Source organism: Lissotriton vulgaris, chromosome 3_1 (assembly GCF_964263255.1).
Source record: "Lissotriton vulgaris chromosome 3_1, aLisVul1.2, whole genome shotgun sequence".
NCBI classification, from domain to species: Eukaryota; Metazoa; Chordata; class Amphibia; order Caudata; family Salamandridae; genus Lissotriton; species Lissotriton vulgaris.
Genome location: NC_141689.1, coordinates 549,896,336 through 549,914,368, shown reverse-complemented (window position 1 = coordinate 549,914,368; position 18,033 = coordinate 549,896,336). Strand labels below are relative to the sequence as shown.

The window sequence follows — 18,033 nt, the reverse complement described above, 5'->3', positions numbered from 1 at the left end:
GCTTCCTAGCCAGAGATGATAATCCTATATTTAATATTGCATCATAATGCTTTCCCATGGTACAGCCAGCTGTGCTATGGTGAAAATAGATTGTTGCCGCTTTTACACTCTAGGGACATGTGTAAATGCAACCTTTTACATGTCCTACTCTTAAATACCATGCACTCTGCCTTATGTTCAATAGGACTGTATAGTGGTAGCTTGTTAATATTTAAAAAGCAGGGTTTGACCTGTTAAAAGGGGTTCTGTTGACTGGTCTAATTCACAGTTTGAAACTGCAGAGGCAGCCTACAAATGGCAGGCCTGCAGTCATGCTTTCACTGTAACTGCAGTGGGTGGCACAATCAGTGCTGAAAGCCACTAGTCACATCCGACTTACAAGCCCTGCGTACCCTTTGTACCATGTACTAGTGACTTCTAGGTAAGTTAAATAAACCAATAAGGTGTGTGTCAATGTCATCATGTTAAAAAGGGAACACAGGTGATTGGGTTAAAGTGCACAGAGTTCTACAGCAAGCAAGATTAGTCTAGGAGAAAATCTGAGGGTACACCGCACAAAAGATGGTCGTTTCCAACATTTAAATATTGTTTCGCCCTCAAATGTCTCTCACATTTAACATACCAGCTAGATCCTCCCATTTATGGAATCCATTTAGATTCTGCAGGTCATCCAGAAGTACCAAAAAGGAATTTCCTGAGTGCCAATCATATGCTGACCCAGAGCTTTCCTACCACTTTTCCTAAGTGTGAATTATTGCTATGGTGGATGCGGAAAGATGACCAGGTGCATATCCTCTGTAAATCGTTTTTGTGCACTCTGAGGGAGCTATGATCTGCTAGTTGACTAATAGACATGGTTCCTGCATAGATGAGATCATTAGCTGAGGCATCCACTAATATTGCCTCATTACCTGGAGTGTACCCTACATATCTTAGAACTCCCTGCATAGTGTTGTCAGAGATATCATGGGTATGACTCCATCCATAGTGGTAATGTAGGATAGAGTCTAGCTGCAGAAGTCATCTGTACCCTTTATGATGTAAGACATTGGGAATGTTATTGAGAAATATCATTTTGTATAAAGTGGTGTGTCCATTTAGAAAGTGAGTAACCATCAGCATGTTACACCTTCAGTGAAGCATAGAAATGTGCGTAAAAAGCTTATGATCAAGCACAGCAGACCTATCATTGGATATAAAGATCCCCAGAGATTTAAAAACCTGCGTAGAAATGTCGGCCTGTGAACGTAAAGCCAGACCCAGGCATCCAATTTTTGAGAGGCAATATGTATTTCAGTTTGACCAATTAGATTCTGAAGATATGTGTATGGAAGTTTTCATTTCATCAATATACAGAAATATGTCATACAAATAAATAAATTATCATCTCATCTGAGATTTCAGTGATCTGACCAGGGTCTCAATCATTTCCCAATATGCCAGTGGATAAAAAAGAGCAAAGAGCACCAGGAAGAGGGGGGCACCCCTGCCTAATGTTCCTTTCTATATTGAATTGTGGATACAAGTCACCATTCACTTTTTCTTTAGCCCTCAGGCATGTTTATGGGAGCCTGGCGTATATGAGAAACATTGGTCCCAGTCTTTTCTTTTGCAATATTGTTAACATGCCTAGCAAATTGGCCAGTGAGACCATTTTAGACTAATACACAACTGTGTGCCATTTTAACACCTGTCATCTGGTTATGGGATTTTAGAGGTTTTTTTTTCAGAACAATTTTTATTGTTTTATTTTTGTGTTGAAGTAGTGCAGAGAGGGCACTGCTCTCTGATCACCAGAGATGCAGTGTACAAAGAAATAATCGTCATCTTCAATCAGTGCAAACAACATTCAATAGGAACACCCATCCCCGAACTCCCTTCCCCCCTCCTCCCGTCCCATCATTCTCCCTCCCGGATCCCACCCCCAACCCCTCACAGTGTCAAAGTGGGGGATTTTAGAGTTTAACTGCGTTCTGTTGACACATGCTTCTCAGCCTAGCAGCTGTGTGGGCTCTGTACTGCTGCTATAATAAACTATAATTACTTTATACTTTGTCTCTGTATTTTCAACACAGGTCTTAATATTACCCAATGTAATTGTTCTCAGTTTGCCTGGATCAGAAGCATAGAGAGAGGAATGAGTCTTGAAGAGATTGGAAGCTGTCACTAAGTTTTTCCACGTTGTAAATTTCACCTGCAGGCCTAACTAGCTGACTATAGATAATAGTTCATAGTCCGATTCTGCTGTTTGTGCCAATGTCAATTTTGTCTTACCTATTTCATCTTCAGTACATGACAAATTTTAATAATCGGACACCGAGATTGATAGACATCTATCTAGATATATACGTGTTCTCTCTTGAATTAACTCTGGCTAGATCATAGAAGAAAGACCTCCATTGTTTCGGGAATCTCTTCAAAAAAGTTGTCTCAAATTCATTCAGTCATCCTTCCGAGATTTTTGAGGAATCGAATTTGAGATCCTTTTTTCCTACACAAAAGGGATGAAACTTTGCAACCTTCTGCTAGCCTGGTGTTTGCTTGTAAAGCAGCCGGTGTCCTGCAGAATAACAAAATGTGTCCTGTTCTGGTCTTGTTTTGTGTCCACTGCATCTGATGTCTTTGTCAGGTGGGTTTAAGCAATTGCTTGTTTCTGTTTGTTTCGGGAAGCTTCTGCCAGTCATCATTTACAATTAACCATTGTGTATTTGTGGACCGTGAACCCTTAAAGGAAATTCAACAAGTTATCAGTCAAGTTGCATGGTACTAGAATCTAAATGTAGGAGATCTTTAATTTGTGGCTTTGATCTTTATGATGAGAAAATCTGCTTTTATTTTGGTAGTTTATTGCAAGTTTGACTTTAATTATGCTTTGTATTGATTTGCAGCTTCTTGAGTACTTTGTTGAAGAATACTTTGATCAAAATCCAATTAGCCAGGTAAGGATTTTAGTCATCATTTACATGCAACTGTTTAAACATACAAAATGGAGGAAGGGAGGATCGGAAGACGCGGTGACATATTTAACTTGATAGTAAAACGTTAAGTATTTCAAATCTTCCATTAGGCGTCAGGCAGCAGCAGTTTAAATATATACAGTTTAACATATCTCACAAGATCTATATGACCCTCCCCTAAGATTGCTAGTATATACCCCGGAATGTCCCTGATGAGGGTCCTTCAAGCGGTTCTGCACATGTGGGAATGCTAGATAGTAGTGGACTACATGCAAGAAGTCATTAATGTGCTGAATGGTCAGGTGTACTACACAGATCTTCACTTGGCCGATTGTTGAATACTGAGGCTCTTTCAGTGCCTACCAAGAGATTGAACAAATGTAATTGCACGTTTTTAGATGCGACACTGTGGAAAGTCAGACATGACACAGGGAGGTGAAAAGGGGTTTTAGGATGTATCCAGTCGCACAAGAATGGGATGGCTTGCTACTAACATTTACACATAATCGAACCTCTAGTGAAATCCTGGATTATACGAGAATAACAAAATGACATGGTTATGTAGACGTTATTGTTGGATATGATATGATCTTCCCTTTCGTTAACCCCTTCGAGGCTGATGACGAGCTGGGCTCGTCATGGTGTAGCCTCCTCAAACACTGATGACGAGCCCAGCTCGTCATGAACAATGGGTTTTTTAAAAAGTCAGCATAGAAGGAGAATCAACGCAGCGCGCATGTGGTTAAAGACCTCTCAGAAATTCATTGAAAAAACAAAAGTTAGAGTGATGTGATAGTTAGGTGTTGAAATGGGTTTATAAACCACACAAACGCTGAAATGAAAGTTATAGTTCAGTGATCTCACTATAACATGCAACCCCACCATACACTGCTTATGATTTCACATACAACATCACTCATTTCCTGTTTTTTTTTAACTTAAAGAAATTTAATACCATACATAACTCCCATGAATCAATGGGAGGAAGCGGTAGTGACGGCCTAGAAAGACTGTAATAAACATCGAGAAAAGACATAGTAGAAACATCCTTTGAACGAAGCCATGTAAGGCTGAAACGTGTTGGGACTGGGCATCACAATTGTCTTCTTAATTTAATTAATTATTCATTCCAATTTCTGGAGTGCAGAGTAGGTGGTGTTTAGTGTGCCCAAACAAGTATTGTTATATTAAGTGGGGCGACTCACCCGCTTTGTCTCCGACACCCCCTTAGGAAAATAGTGTGCCGAAACCAAACAGCGAGTTGGACACAGGAGGAATTGCATTTGGAGGGCTTGTGCAGCCACTGCCTCTGAATGAAATCAAGAGAAACAGACCTGAGGCAGCGGCTGCACTAAGCTCGTTTTGACAAGTGGAGTGTCTAGGCCACAGTGTAGTGACTGACCGGCAAGCACACACAATGTGTGAGAGCAGAGGGGGCTGCAGGCTTCGTACCTATAAACAAATTGAAAGAAACTGCACCCCTGAGTCATGTACAACATTACTTTCATTATATTAGTGCTGGGGGGGTTCCTATGGGATGAACAGCCAGACTTCCTTGTAACACTCGATATCTTTTCATGTTGCAGAAAGGGTCCTGCTCCCAGGTTAAAGGAAGTCACTGCCTCCTCTCGGGTTATAAATTTCCCATTGACGTAGAGATCCCCCAACAGCTGGCATCCTCCCTCTTTCCAGTACCGCACAGACATGGACTCGGCAATACATGAGTAAGGTTGTACCGCCCAAAGAGGCATTTGCGGGGCATAAGGAGCACCACCCGCCGAACCATGGTCTCACAGGTGATATCCACATGTTGTACAAGATAGAAAAAAACGATCCGGGAAACCCGGAACCGAGCATCAGAAGATTTAGCAGAGGGTGACCACCGCATGTGCTCACCAGGAGTCGCTTTTCCCAGTTATCGTCACCATCCAGCCAATGGACCGCATGCTGTAGTTGGGAAGCCATGTAAGAAAGTTTCAGGCAGGGAACCTAGAGCCCTCCTCTACACCATCCTCTTTGTAGTGTTTTGAATAGCACTCTCTTGCGCCTGGAACCCCAAAGGAGGTCCATCAACAGGCCATCCGGTGCCTGGAAACAGTGTGTGGGAACTACATATAGCCAATGCTGTTGTGCATACAGACAACGTGGCAAAATGATAATTTTTGCAATCGCTATCCGGCCCATAAGGGACAGGGGTAATTATTTCCAGAACTGTACAGAGCCACATACTCCTGTCACCCTCCCAACATTAAGATCCAAGTACGAGGAGGCCTTATTGTCCAATCAGATCCCTATGTATTTACCCCCAATAGTCAACCATGGAATTCCCACCTGTGGTAGCTCGCTTTCATGTCTTCCCGCCAGTCTTCCCTAAAGGGTCTCCATTTAGATTTTCCCTGATTAATTCTAAGACCAGAGATATCCCCAAACCTCTGTAACACTTTAGGAAGGAATGACCCTGAATATGCCGGCTGTTTGAGATACACCAATGTTTTATTGGCATAAAGGGAGACCACATTAGTGGTCTCTCCAAGAGTTATCCCCCATAAGCCCATCCTTTCCGCATGGCAGCCACAAGAGGTTCCATGGCAACTGCAAATATGAGTGGCGATATATGGCAGCCTTGACCTGTGCCCTAATATAAACAAACAATGGTCCGAGACCAATCTATTTATGAAAGCAATAAGTCAAAACTTAAACAATTCGAGGCGTGTATTATATTCACGAACCTGAACACAATTAATGAGAAGCAGAAAAATAGGCAACAGCAACAAACTCAAACTTTATGTAGTATTTAATCTATTCTCGAAATCAAGATTCAATCCACAGTATTATGTACATTTTATATACAATGCCCCGTATCAAGAGCGTGCAGTAAAGGAAAAAGAAGACCAGGTCGGTCCCCATTTGCCATTATTATGCACATGTTAAAAAGCATATTTACAAGGAAAATGACATGCAACACTATTTACAAATGCCCACAAACAATACATAATTGACATATTACTTAACATCAACAACAAACGAACAATATCTGTATTTCATATAATAGCTGATTTGACAATCCGAAAAGGGGGGGGGGGGGGGGGGAGATTTGGTTAGAGGATTGCCACTTGTCTATTGATCTCCTCCAATTCGTTTAACCCTTTGTGTGCCGTGTCAAGAAGATGGACCACTAATGTTATCTCCCCCCTATTAGTGCAGACATTTATACATCTTATGTCTTACGAATAGCATTAAGGACTGTATATTGACTTACTGAAGTGGCCAGGACTTATTGTTCCAGTCCTTTTTTGGCTGGTTTTTTCTGAATAATACAGAATAATTTTTATATACTCTGTGTGATTTCTTTTTCCTTTTCATCTTATCACGATCACGCCCTTTGACACTTTCTTTTTCCTTTACTGCACGCTCTTGATACGGGGCATTGTATATAAAATGTACATAATACTGTGGATTGAATCTTGATTTCGACAATAGATTAAATACTACATAAAGTTTGAGTTTGTTGCTGTTGCCTATTTTTCTGCTTCTCATTAATTGTGTTCAGGTTCGTGAATATAATACACGCCTCGAATTGTTTAAGTTTTGACTTATTGCTTTCATAAATAGATTGGTCTCGGACCATTGTTTGTTTATATTAGTTATTACCCAGGTCCAGTACCTCTAGGGTTACCCCATTACTATAATGGTTGACCTGTGCCCTGACACAGCTCAAATGGATTGGATTCCATCTCTTATTCTCGCCGAAGGAGCAACATAGAGTACCTGGACCAATTTGATGAAACCTGGATCCATTTGATGAAACCTGGACCCACTCCGACCTGCCGAAGTACCTGCCAGACATTCGACCAATCCACAGATTCGAAGGCTTGTTCTATATCTAAGAGTGCTAGGGCATAATCATCCTCCATGAGGCACGGAGCATGGAACACGTGTTGGGCGCTGCAATTTATAAGTGGTACTATGCTTTGGAATTAATCCTGCTTGATCTGTATGTCTAAGAAGGGGCATGTGCGGGACAAGGCGGGCCGCACAAATCCCACTAAGAAATTTCACATCCAGATTCTATATCGAGATCGGCCTGTGGGACCTAGCGATCAAAGGGTCCCTATCAGGTATTGGAACAATGGCCACAAAGGCCTCACGTTTGGAGGCCGGCAAAGTGTTAACCCCAAGTGGTTCATTGTAGTCCTCCAGAAGGCAGTCAGTCAACAGAGGGGCAAACTTATGATAAAACTCAATTGGCAGCCTGTTGCTTCCAGGGCTCTTGCCTGGCTTGAGATGCCGAATTGCCTCAAGGATCTCTTCCCTAGTATTTGGATATTCATTTCACATAAATGTTACTGAGACATACAACCAGGACTTCATTGATTGTGCATTGCATATACACTAACTCTCCGTTCTCATTGCTGAGCTGTAATATAGGTGTTATAGATTACTCCCTTTTAACCACTCGGGCTACAGAGCTCCCTTTAAATCTCCCTCCATGTGCAGCCGTTGTCGGTATGCTGTAGGTGTGTATTTCTCTAACCTGTGCCAATCATCAAGCAAGGTCTCCCAAGTGGCACACCACTCTGGCACAGTGTGAGGGGCCATGAGAAGCGCTGCCTCTAATCTACCCAACTTTGCGTCCTAGGTTTTTATGTCTTGTTCCAACTGACTCCGAATACCATATGAAAGTTTGATACGCACTCCTCTAAGGACGGCCTTTATGGCCTCCCAATCAAACGCCTGGCTCGATGCAGATGCCCGGTTTTCTTCAAAGTAATGTGTCAGGGCATCCATGAGAGTTGCCTTGAAAATAGGAACTGTCAGTGCTTTTGCTCAAAGGGGCTACCGTGGTATTGCTGGGCGGTTGTGGACTCCCCCCAAGACTCAACAGGACAGTCGAGTGATCCGAGAGGTATCTGGGCAGGTAGGTAAGTCCCGCAACTTCGGGTGTGAGTTCAACCGAGAGGAAACAGTACTCTAGGCGGCTAAAAGTTGTGAATGCCGGAGAATGACAAGAGAACAATCTCTTCGCAGGGGGACGGTTGCTCCAGATGTCACATAACTGCATGCCAGCCAAAATCTCCCTAAGTGCCCCAGTCAACCGGGGTTTGGTATAGGCATGAGGGGGTTCACTGTCCAGGGACCCATCAAGGACACAGTTCACATCTCCTACCAATATTATCGCTTCACCCAAATAGAGAGTCGCTGCTGCTAGCACAGCAGGGAAGAAATCAGGGCAGTCAACATTAAGGGCATACACATTAATGTTGCCTATCTCTCGCCCTTCCTACTTCCCATGTAAAATAACATACCTCTCCTCGAGATCCACCAGATGGTGCAAACACTGAAAGGTGACCTCAGGAGCATCCCAAATAAGGACCCTCTTGCCAAACCTGAATATGAGGTGGCATAAAGCTGCCCTCTCCACTGTTTCCTCAGGCATGGGAGGGAGTCCCCCTCCCCCCAAATTTGCATCTCTTGCAAACCTGCTACCGCCACCCGTACAGCTTCAAATAAGCAAGCCCAGTCAGCGTTTCTCAAAGGTAGTGATACCGCGGACATTCCAGGTAATTAGCTTTGTTACGGAGGCGGCCACGGGTTACATATTAATCTCTCCTTACCCCACATCTTCAGTACATTCCTGCACAATCAGTTCAGCCAAAGGGACCCTCCTGGTATTGCAGACCTAGATCTCGGACATGGAAGCAGGGTTAACAACTCCAACCATACGGCAACAGATAAATCGTATGTCAATTCAAATTCCACCTCCCCTTGGCCAGTACTGCCATCCCACCTGGTCTAAGACCAGACAGGATAAGGATTTGCGAGTGGCCCTCCCCCCACCCTCCCCCACATCCCAACAAGAACAGAGAAGAACAAGGAACCACAAAACCATATTCCCCATTCCGTTTTTCTTTTTTGTTTCTTTGCTTTTCACAGACACTTATGCTGAGCTAGAGGTTGGTCAGCTGGTGGGGTGCGAGCAGTGACCCAAAATCCACAGCTACCCACTTTGCAAAAAGCTGGTCACTTTTGAAAGGAAAAATGTGATCTATTCATGTTGCATTTTGGGTTAATTCCTGTCTCGGAGACTAGGTCTACCTTTACAAGTGAGGTACCATTTTTATCAGAACACATGTGGGAGCATAGAATAGTAGGATAATTATTATTACTAATAGGATTTCGCTGGATTTGTGCCTTCCAAATGTACGCCTGTGTAAGAAAAAGACATTTTGAAAAATTGCCTTTAAATCATGTTTGTACGGGTACCCCCAATTTCAGAGATGTACACATAACCTCTGCTTCTAAACTCCATATCTTGTACCCATTTCAGAAATATATAGGTTACATTGATGCTTATATTTCACTCTACATATTTCACCATTTGAACTGGTCTATACTCGTATGGAAAAACAGTTGTACGGTGGAGTTCAGTTGTTGGTTCTGGTACCTTGGGTTCTTGGAAAACCTTCAAACCCTATATTGCCCCCCTACCAAAAGGGTCTAGCGGATATAACAGTACATTGCTTTTGTAAATCCGCCATTGTGTCAAAAAGTCACAAATTAAAATATCACAAATGGCAATTTTTTCATTCTTGTTTTCAATATTTCGGTATTTCAAGTAGTTTGAAAGCACAAAAAATAGGAAAAATGGGCTACCTCTTTGAAAAATGACAAAACTGTGGTAAAACATTTTTTTTTAATTCAGCCTTGCATGTTCGGGAAGATGGTGACTTTAGCACATCAAACTGTTAATTGATGCAATTTTTATTAAAAAGTCCAAACACTTTTATCCAGAGCACTTTTTTATGTATTTTCCCCCAAAATTAAAAATGTAGCTATATTTTTGCCATTTTACGGTCCCCTCCAAGGGAATAAACAAACCCTGGGTACCTTGAGAATCCTCAGGGAGTTGGAAAAAAAGGACACACATTTTTTGTGGATAGCTTATGTGGACAAAAAATGTATGGAAGCCTAAGTGCGAACTACCCCAAATAGCAAAAAACAGGCTTAGCACTGAAAGGGAGGGGGACGGGGGGGGGGGGAAGAGGCCTGGCAGCAAAAGGGTTCAAATAGTTTGAGTTGCAGAGTAAAGTACCAAAAGAAACCCACCTTTAAGTCTAATAAGAAGTAAGTTCAGCGGTGTGCATCAAAGGCAGCTCGTACATGTACTACACATCGCCGAAGAAATATCTTGCCCACTGATTTGTATAACGACCCCTTCCACCACAGATGTCTAATTACATATATGTTGATTTCCAGATCGGTCTCATTGTAACGAAGAACAAACGAGCAGAAAAACTGACAGAACTTGCAGGTAAATAGTAATTCATTTTTGTTGTAACACATGATTTCTCAGCTTTTCTTTTATTTACAATATCATATTTTTTTTAACCGCTTAACCGCGGCGGTTTGAGTGGGGGAGGCCACATCGGCTAACGGATGTGCGCAGCACTATAGAGGTAGTGCTTGCAATGCCCATTGGCAGATGGGCGCAACGAAGGGGTTAAATAGAAAAAAAACATTTGAGTGTAATAGTTGTGAAGTTTAATGATTAGCATAAATGTGAAATTAACTTTCTATTGACTTCCTTGTAATTACCAAGGGGCAGCGACTGGATCCTCCCACTCCTGCCCTGTAACTAGCAATGTGCTACATTATAATCAATTGTTTACTTTTTCCATAAAAATGACTGGGCTTACTATGATCTGCTAGACTAACATTTGAGGGGGGGAGGGGGCTGTTTGTGCTACTCAGTACGATATGTCTGAGTCATAAAATTAGGAGAAACTCGTAATCCGGCCCTTAACCTTTTATTTTACATTGTGATTAATTTCAAACTATGGTTGTATTCCCTTGAAGCGGGATGTGTTACCTGAAATGGTTACAAGTAGAGAGTGCATCGATCCAAGTGCTCTCAGGTGTATTGTTTTTTGTGCTTTTTACATGCTAGTAGATGGATATGTTACCACTCGCAGGCTTTATTTTATTACTCTCAAAGGGAACACACATAAAGATTGTTAAATGACTAGCCACAATTGCCCAATTGTTCTAATTTACATTAGATATCATTGCTCTTTTAATTGCAGGAAACCCAAAGAAGCACATAACTGCCCTCAAGAAAACTGTTGATGTGACTTGCAGTGGGGAACCATCATTGTTTAACTCTTTGTCTTTGGCCATGCAGACTCTAAAGTTAGTATATGGGGTACACGGGGCTCTTGCTGCCTACATTACACAAATGTTCTACTGACTCTTTAAAGTATATTTCTGGCTGGCAGTGATGTATAAAGGGCCTTTCTTGACAACTGTATCATCAAGAGTTTTGTGTATGAGCAGTTACTATCACTTGAACAGCAAAACAAACTCTGTTCTAACAAGGACTCACAGCATAAAGGAAACACAGGCACATGGTTAAAGTGTGCATGAGGAAAAGAGTGTAAATGTATTCACATTTGGATGCCTTTTTCTTTTCAATGGTGGGAGTATATACTTCTTTGGTGGGATTAGTGCTACCACATACCAGGGAGACTACTTTCCATCTGGAACGGTTATCAGTTCCTTTGAAACTAGTATCCCTTAAAGGAACTGAATAGAACTTAAATGACACCATTATTAAACTAGCCGCTGGCGACACTTGAATCGCTTTAAACTATAAAACATAATGCCTATTCCAAATGAAATTTTTACTCAAGGTCCTTGAAAAAACAGCTAAAATGTAACTGCTAGTCAGCCTAGACAGCACTATATGTTAGAGGAACGGCAGTGTGACTTCATACCAAATAGATGGCCAGAGAGAACACTCCTTGATGTGCATACAATGCAGATCTGTCCTTCCCAATGATCCAAAATGTGAAGGTGACTTTCAACACCCTCTACTTTAATATCGTTCTAAAATGATTGCATGACATGATAGGAGTTTTTGAGCTTGCAATCATTTTGGGGTTGTATCTTTCCTGTTTGATCAATATGCCCAAATTAGGTTAAGACTTAGGACCCTGTGTGTCTGAATCCGTTCAGAGGGCCACGGGGTAAGTAGGAGCTACTGAGTCCAACCGTAGGGGTTGAGGCCTTCTACTTCTTATGTCCCGGGCCCAACCTACTATGCATCTTTAGCAACAGGGCGAAGTACCGCATAAGGACTTAACTCAGTGTTAGTGTGGCCTGAGCAGTCCAAGGCTTCTCGAAGTAGTGGGGTAGGTGGATATGGGAGGAACACAGGCTCACAACTCGAAATACGTTCAGCGATAAACGATTGTCTAGTCAAACACTTGCTTTATGGTAAAAGGAGTATTCATATATAAACACTAAGTAAAATACAGCATTCACAAAAAATACATACAGTCCCCTGACGTCAGGGTTCTTGTGGAAGACTACTCCAGGAGACTCTTCTTGGTAATTACAAAGGTTTATTGAAGACCGAGACACGGCTACGTGTCTCAACTAAACGGGGCCAGAGAGCAACTGCCTGTCATGGAATCTGACGGGGCAGATTCCATGACATAGCAAGGCTCTCAAAGACGCGTCACCACACATCTCCCCTTTTTCAAATGAAAGATGAATAAACAATATTACAGCAAGTAGACAATAACATGTACTTACACTTAAAACAATATCACCAATAATAGTGTGCACTCATGTTTACAATTCAACTATAGACCGAATACTGGCTTTCCTCCCCTCTAAAGAAAAAAAAAAACAATTAATCACAAAAAAATCTTCTAATTTGTTTGGCGTAAATTTTGTACGCAAACTTTTCCTCACATTTTCTTCTTCAATTTTTCCATTACTTACATTGTAATGATCATTAGAATGCTTGAAGTTAACAAAACCAGAACCAATCGCTAAGCGAGAGATGTTCCACCAATTCCCATCAGATAGCTTAGCAGCATTCCTTCTTAAATCTACAATTTGCAATGGTGTTTTAAATTTAGAGTAACCTTTCCCAAAGAGACAAGGATTTTTGACCCGTACCCAATTTCCTAATTCCAGTTTTGTTTTTGCAGTATCTTTAACAATTCTCTTTGCGCTGAAAACATCTGAATTATATTTAGCTACATCCCATGTATTGCTGATGTCTACATTTTTGTTAAGATTAGAAGACATCCAAGAAGGACATAATTCAGAATTAGCTTATCTTCCTCGCATTAACTCAAACGGAGTTTTAGTTGTGACACTGTAAGGTGTTGTCCTGTAACTCCAGATCAACTCCTTTAGGGCCATTTCCACATCCATATTACATTTCAAAGTAGACTGAATACATTCAACTAAAACCTTATTAAATCGTTCTACTTTTCCATTGGTTTGCGAACTATACAACAGTGTTTTGATGTGTTTGATGTTAAATTTTTCTAAGAATAGTTGCATCTTACGAGAAATAAACTTTACACCATTGTCAGTAAGTATTTCATTCGGTATACCTTCTCTTGCAAACACATCTTTAAAAAATTTGATGACATTTTTCGTTGTTGGTTCCATTACACCTCTAACCTCAGCCCACCTAGAAAGATGGTCAATTAAAACGATAAAATATCTCATGTGGTTGAGCAAGATATGGTATGGGCCTAGGAAATCTACCCCAACTCGCTGCCAAGCTCTTTCTGGACATATAGTGGAACAATCAATTTCTTTTTCTGTTTTTAATACTTTGTCGCTAAACATGCATTTTCTACAATCAGGTATATACAAATCAATTTCTTGGTCCATTTTAGGCCACCAAAAATGGTCTCTTATTTTCCTCTTAGTAGAAGTTGCACCTAAATGGCCAGAATGTGCTAAATTAATGATTCGTTCATGGAAACAGATGGGTGGAACAAGCTTATCACCACGCATTAATTTGTTGCATTCTAATGACAATTCATCAGATACCTTCCAAAAACTTTGTAGCTTCTCATCCAAACTTTTTTCCTTCGGCCAACCTGAGATCACCATTTTTAGAACTGGTGTTAAAACAGAATCATTTTGCAACTCTTGAATCGACTTATTCTCATCCTTGCAAATATTGGAATCGCCAATGAAGGCAATAAAGCACTCCTCTATTTCTGACTCCCAATCATACTTGTCACAATCACTAATAGGTAGTCTCGAGAGACAATCCGCTCTTGACTTTTTCCCTCCTGGGATGTATTCTACAGAAAAACAAAACTCTAAAAGTCTTGCAGAAAGCCTGGCTATACGTGCAGTAGTGTGCTTTATTTTTTCCCAGACAAAATTTCTACTAAAGGACGATCTGTCCTTAAAACAAATGGTCTTCCCCACAAATACGCCCTAAATTTTTCCACACTCCACATACATGCCAATAATTCTTTTTCTATAACAGAATATTTCCGTTCGGGGGACGCAAAGTCCTGGAAGCGAAACCCACAGTAGTTTCATGACTATCGTTAGACCGAGTTAATACTGCACCTAAACCGTATTCTGAAGCATCAACAGTCACACAAGTTTTCCTTCCCTCTACAAATGGTTGTAGTGCTGGTGCTGAAGTAATATATCTTTTAATTTGTTCAAATGTCTATTGGCAAATCTCGGACCAAACAAATCTTTCTCCTTTCTTGAGTAGAACTTTAAAACATTCTGTGATGCTTGCAAAATTACGCATAAATTTGGCATAAAATTCACACAACCCTAGGAAAGTCCAGGGCTGGTCCCTATTCTGAGGTGCAGGAGCATCCACAATACTTTTCACAAGACTTGGTCTAGGCTTGATCCCTTCCTCAGAAAATACGTGTCCAAGATATTCGATTTCTTTTGTCTTAAAGATGCATTTATCTATCCTTAAGGTCACACCTCTTTTCTCTAAGGTTCCTAAGACATCTATCAAAGCAAGATCATGTTCATTTTCAGTGTTGGCAAAAATCAAGATGTCATCTTGGAAAATTGCTACATGATTATTGCCAACGAACATTTCTGACATGAGTCTTTGAAATACTGCTGCAGCAGATGCAATGCCAAAAGGCATACGGCAAACTTGGAAAACTCCATCTGGAGTTACAAATGCGGTCAAGTGTCTAGAACTTTTTTCTAACTTGACTTGGTGGTAGGCTGCTCTTAGATCCTGCTTGCTAAACCATTTAGCTGGTCCTACTTTAGTTATTAAATCCTCTATTCTGGGCAGAGGATAGTTGTCTACCCAAATCGCCTCATTTACGCTCCTCATATCAACACACATGCGTAATTCCCCATTCTTTTTCTTCGCCAGAACAATTGGGGATAACCACAAAGTTCCATCGGTTTTCTCGATGATGCCCTGAGAACACGTATCATTAAGCATGGCAGAATGATCATTTCTCTCGCTCAATGGTATGTTCCGTAATTTATGTTTCACCGGAATTACATCACTTTTGACTTTAATACGATAAGTGAAATCTACCCAGTTTATCATTGAAAACCTTTGAAAACTTCCTTTCCCAGAATTTCTCTGACTGGGCAGATTCCATGACATAGCAAGGCTCTCAACCACAGTTCTATTTTTTTTTTATATGAGAGTTCCTGATTTCCACTCCCCTCTCGCCAGTGGTGGTGGTTAGTCCCCATTCACTATAGGCAACATTCAGTTAAGCCCCACTAGTAGTCCAGGTTTCAGGAATTCCACTCTTTATTAAAGTTAAGTGTTCTCCCGCTGAGGCACTATATGACAGGCAAGTTCCCCCTTGGTTGTCTAGCTCCTAATCAGTCATACCCCCAAAAGCAGGGTTGGAATGATAAGAATCTCAGAGCGTGCTCCCTTCACTGGTGCTGAAGCTGCAGCAACGGCCTCTGGAAAAATTATTCGCACGCATCCCGGAAAGGGCAGTGGTCAGGAGTCCTTGAGTTCCTCACACGCGGTCCTGTAGAGACCGCATCCAAGGGGTTCTTTATAATCCTCCAATGGTGAGAATCTTCTTAGAATCCTCCCCACAGGTTAGGTGTCGAGGGGTGCGATGCTCCTTGTGCTGGCCCTCAGTCGGGGCTTGGGACCGCTCTGGTCACCATGGCTGCCTCCTTCTCATTATGATGGTCTCCACCAGACCAGGCTCCGTGTCTTGTCCTGGTGGCCCCACCGGGCATACAGGGTCGACATCCTCACTGTACACGGGCTACGGCCACATCGACATGGTAGCAATCTTCAGGGTTACCCCACCTGGCATATGGGGTCACTGACTTTACCCTGCACCCAGGCAACAAACCGATTAGTGCAGCAGCCAACTCCATACACCTTATTGCAGGATTTCAGTCTCCAGGATTCCCCGCTGGACCTTGCTTTCTCCAACGCTCATCTCTTCCTCACAGGACGCACTGCACTTGGCAAGCAGGCAGGCACAGATGCACCAGGAACCAGGAACAGGTGAGTCTCTTGGTGATGTTCCCTCGCCAAGTTGGGAGTCCAGCAGGTTTCCAGGCAGGTCGCTCCCCATTCCGCGCAGTTCCACCTGTCTGTGCCCATGTTCTGTGCCCAGCTGCCGCTCCTGCTGACTGACGTTCGAGGTCCGCCTCCACCCGCAGGCTACCACCTGTGCCTCATCCCTTGTGGCCAGTGGTAGGCCGTAGGTTTGCTTCTGATATCTGCACTGTATTTTGTTTAATGGTTTTTCTGCTCTTTTTCTGCTAATTGCACTGTATTTTGGTAATTGGTTTCTGTGATAATTTTTTTCATTCCGCTTCCTTTGTGCCCCTTTGTCTTCTGTTTCCCTTTCGCCGTTCCTCTCTCCTGTTTTCCCGCCGCTGTGTCCCCTGCGACCCTGCCGCCCCCCGCTCACCCATTCGCCCGCTCCCCCCTCCCAGCTACTCCTCCCTCCCACCTCCCCTTCTTATGGCGGCCACTGTGCAATTAAGGGAGCGTCCATTGACCCTATTTCCAGGCAGGTTGCTCCCCACGCCGCACAGATCCACCTGTCTGTGCCTGTGTTCTGTGCCCAGCTGCCCCTCCTACTGACTGAAGTTCCTGTGTTCTGTGCCCAGCTGCCCCTCCTACTGACTGAAGTTCAAGGCCAGCCTCCACCCGCAGGCTACCACCTGCTCCTCATCCCTGGTGGTCAGTTGTAGGCCATAGGTTTACTTCTGATATCTGCACTGTATTTTGTTTAATTGTTTTTCTGCTCTTTTTCTGCTAATTGCACTGTATTTTGGTAATTGGTTTCTTTGATCGTTTTTTCCATTCCCCTTCCTTTGTGCTCCTTTGCCTTCTGTTTCCCTTTCGCCGTTCCTCCCTCCCATTTTCCCTCCCCTGCGGCCCGCCCCCCCACTCACCCGCTCCCCCCTCTCAGCTGCTTCTCCCTCCCACCTGCCTTTCTTATGGCTGCCGCTGCGCGGCCGCGCCTAAGGCAAGCCCATCCGTGCCCGGACCGTGCCTAGCGCAAGAACTCCTGGCCCCCGCGAACGCCATGGCGCCTGACTCCGCTACAATGCCAGCACCCTCCACGCACTCAACACCGGACAAGAACACACCTGCTTTCAGGCTGCCCCAAAGCGCACCCATGGACCCTTCTCCTGCTGGAACTGCAGTTTCACCAGCACCAGAGCTGCCAATCCGCCCACCAGGACAGGACCCAACCACCTCAGTTGCATACTCCTGAACACCTGCTCCGCACGCAAACACGTTGTTGAACTCTGGGACCTGCTCGACACATCCTCCCCAGACGTCGCCTTCCTGACCGAGACCTGGATGAACGACTCGTCGAGACCCGACATCGCCATAGCCATCCCGGATGGCTACAAGATCACTCGCTTTTTCTGCTAATTGCACTGTATTTTGGTAATTGATTTCTGTGATCGGTTTTTCCATTCCCCTTCCTTTGTGCCCCTTTGCCTTCTGTTTCCCTTTCGCCGTTCCTCCCTCCCGTTTTCCCTCCCCTGCGGCCCCACCCCCCCACTCACCCATTCGCCCACTCCCCCCTCTCAGCTGCTTCTCCCTCCCACCTGCCTTTCTTATGGCGCCTGACTCAGCACCAATGTAGTGGGAGGAGGAATCGCCATAGTCCACAAGTCCACCCTCAAGATATCTACCAACTCCAACGACGCCTTCAACACGCTGAACACCTGCACTTCTAGATCCACACCGACCCCATCGGAGGAACCCTGGTCTACAGACCACCCGGACCCCGAC

General features: G+C 43.3%; 1 protein-coding gene across 1 annotated transcript in view; it reads left to right on the top strand.

Annotated features, from left to right (window-relative positions):
* Positions 1 to 18,033, top strand: part of LOC147726772 (general transcription factor IIH subunit 2) — a 358,867-nt gene that overhangs the window by 119,594 nt on the left and 221,240 nt on the right. Inside the window, exons 6-8 of the mRNA XM_086960819.1 lie at positions 2,889 to 2,939; positions 10,215 to 10,269; positions 11,042 to 11,147. Of these exons, the coding sequence (XP_086816945.1) occupies positions 2,889 to 2,939; positions 10,215 to 10,269; positions 11,042 to 11,147 (212 nt within the window). The remainder of the gene's footprint in view (positions 1 to 2,888; positions 2,940 to 10,214; positions 10,270 to 11,041; positions 11,148 to 18,033) is intronic.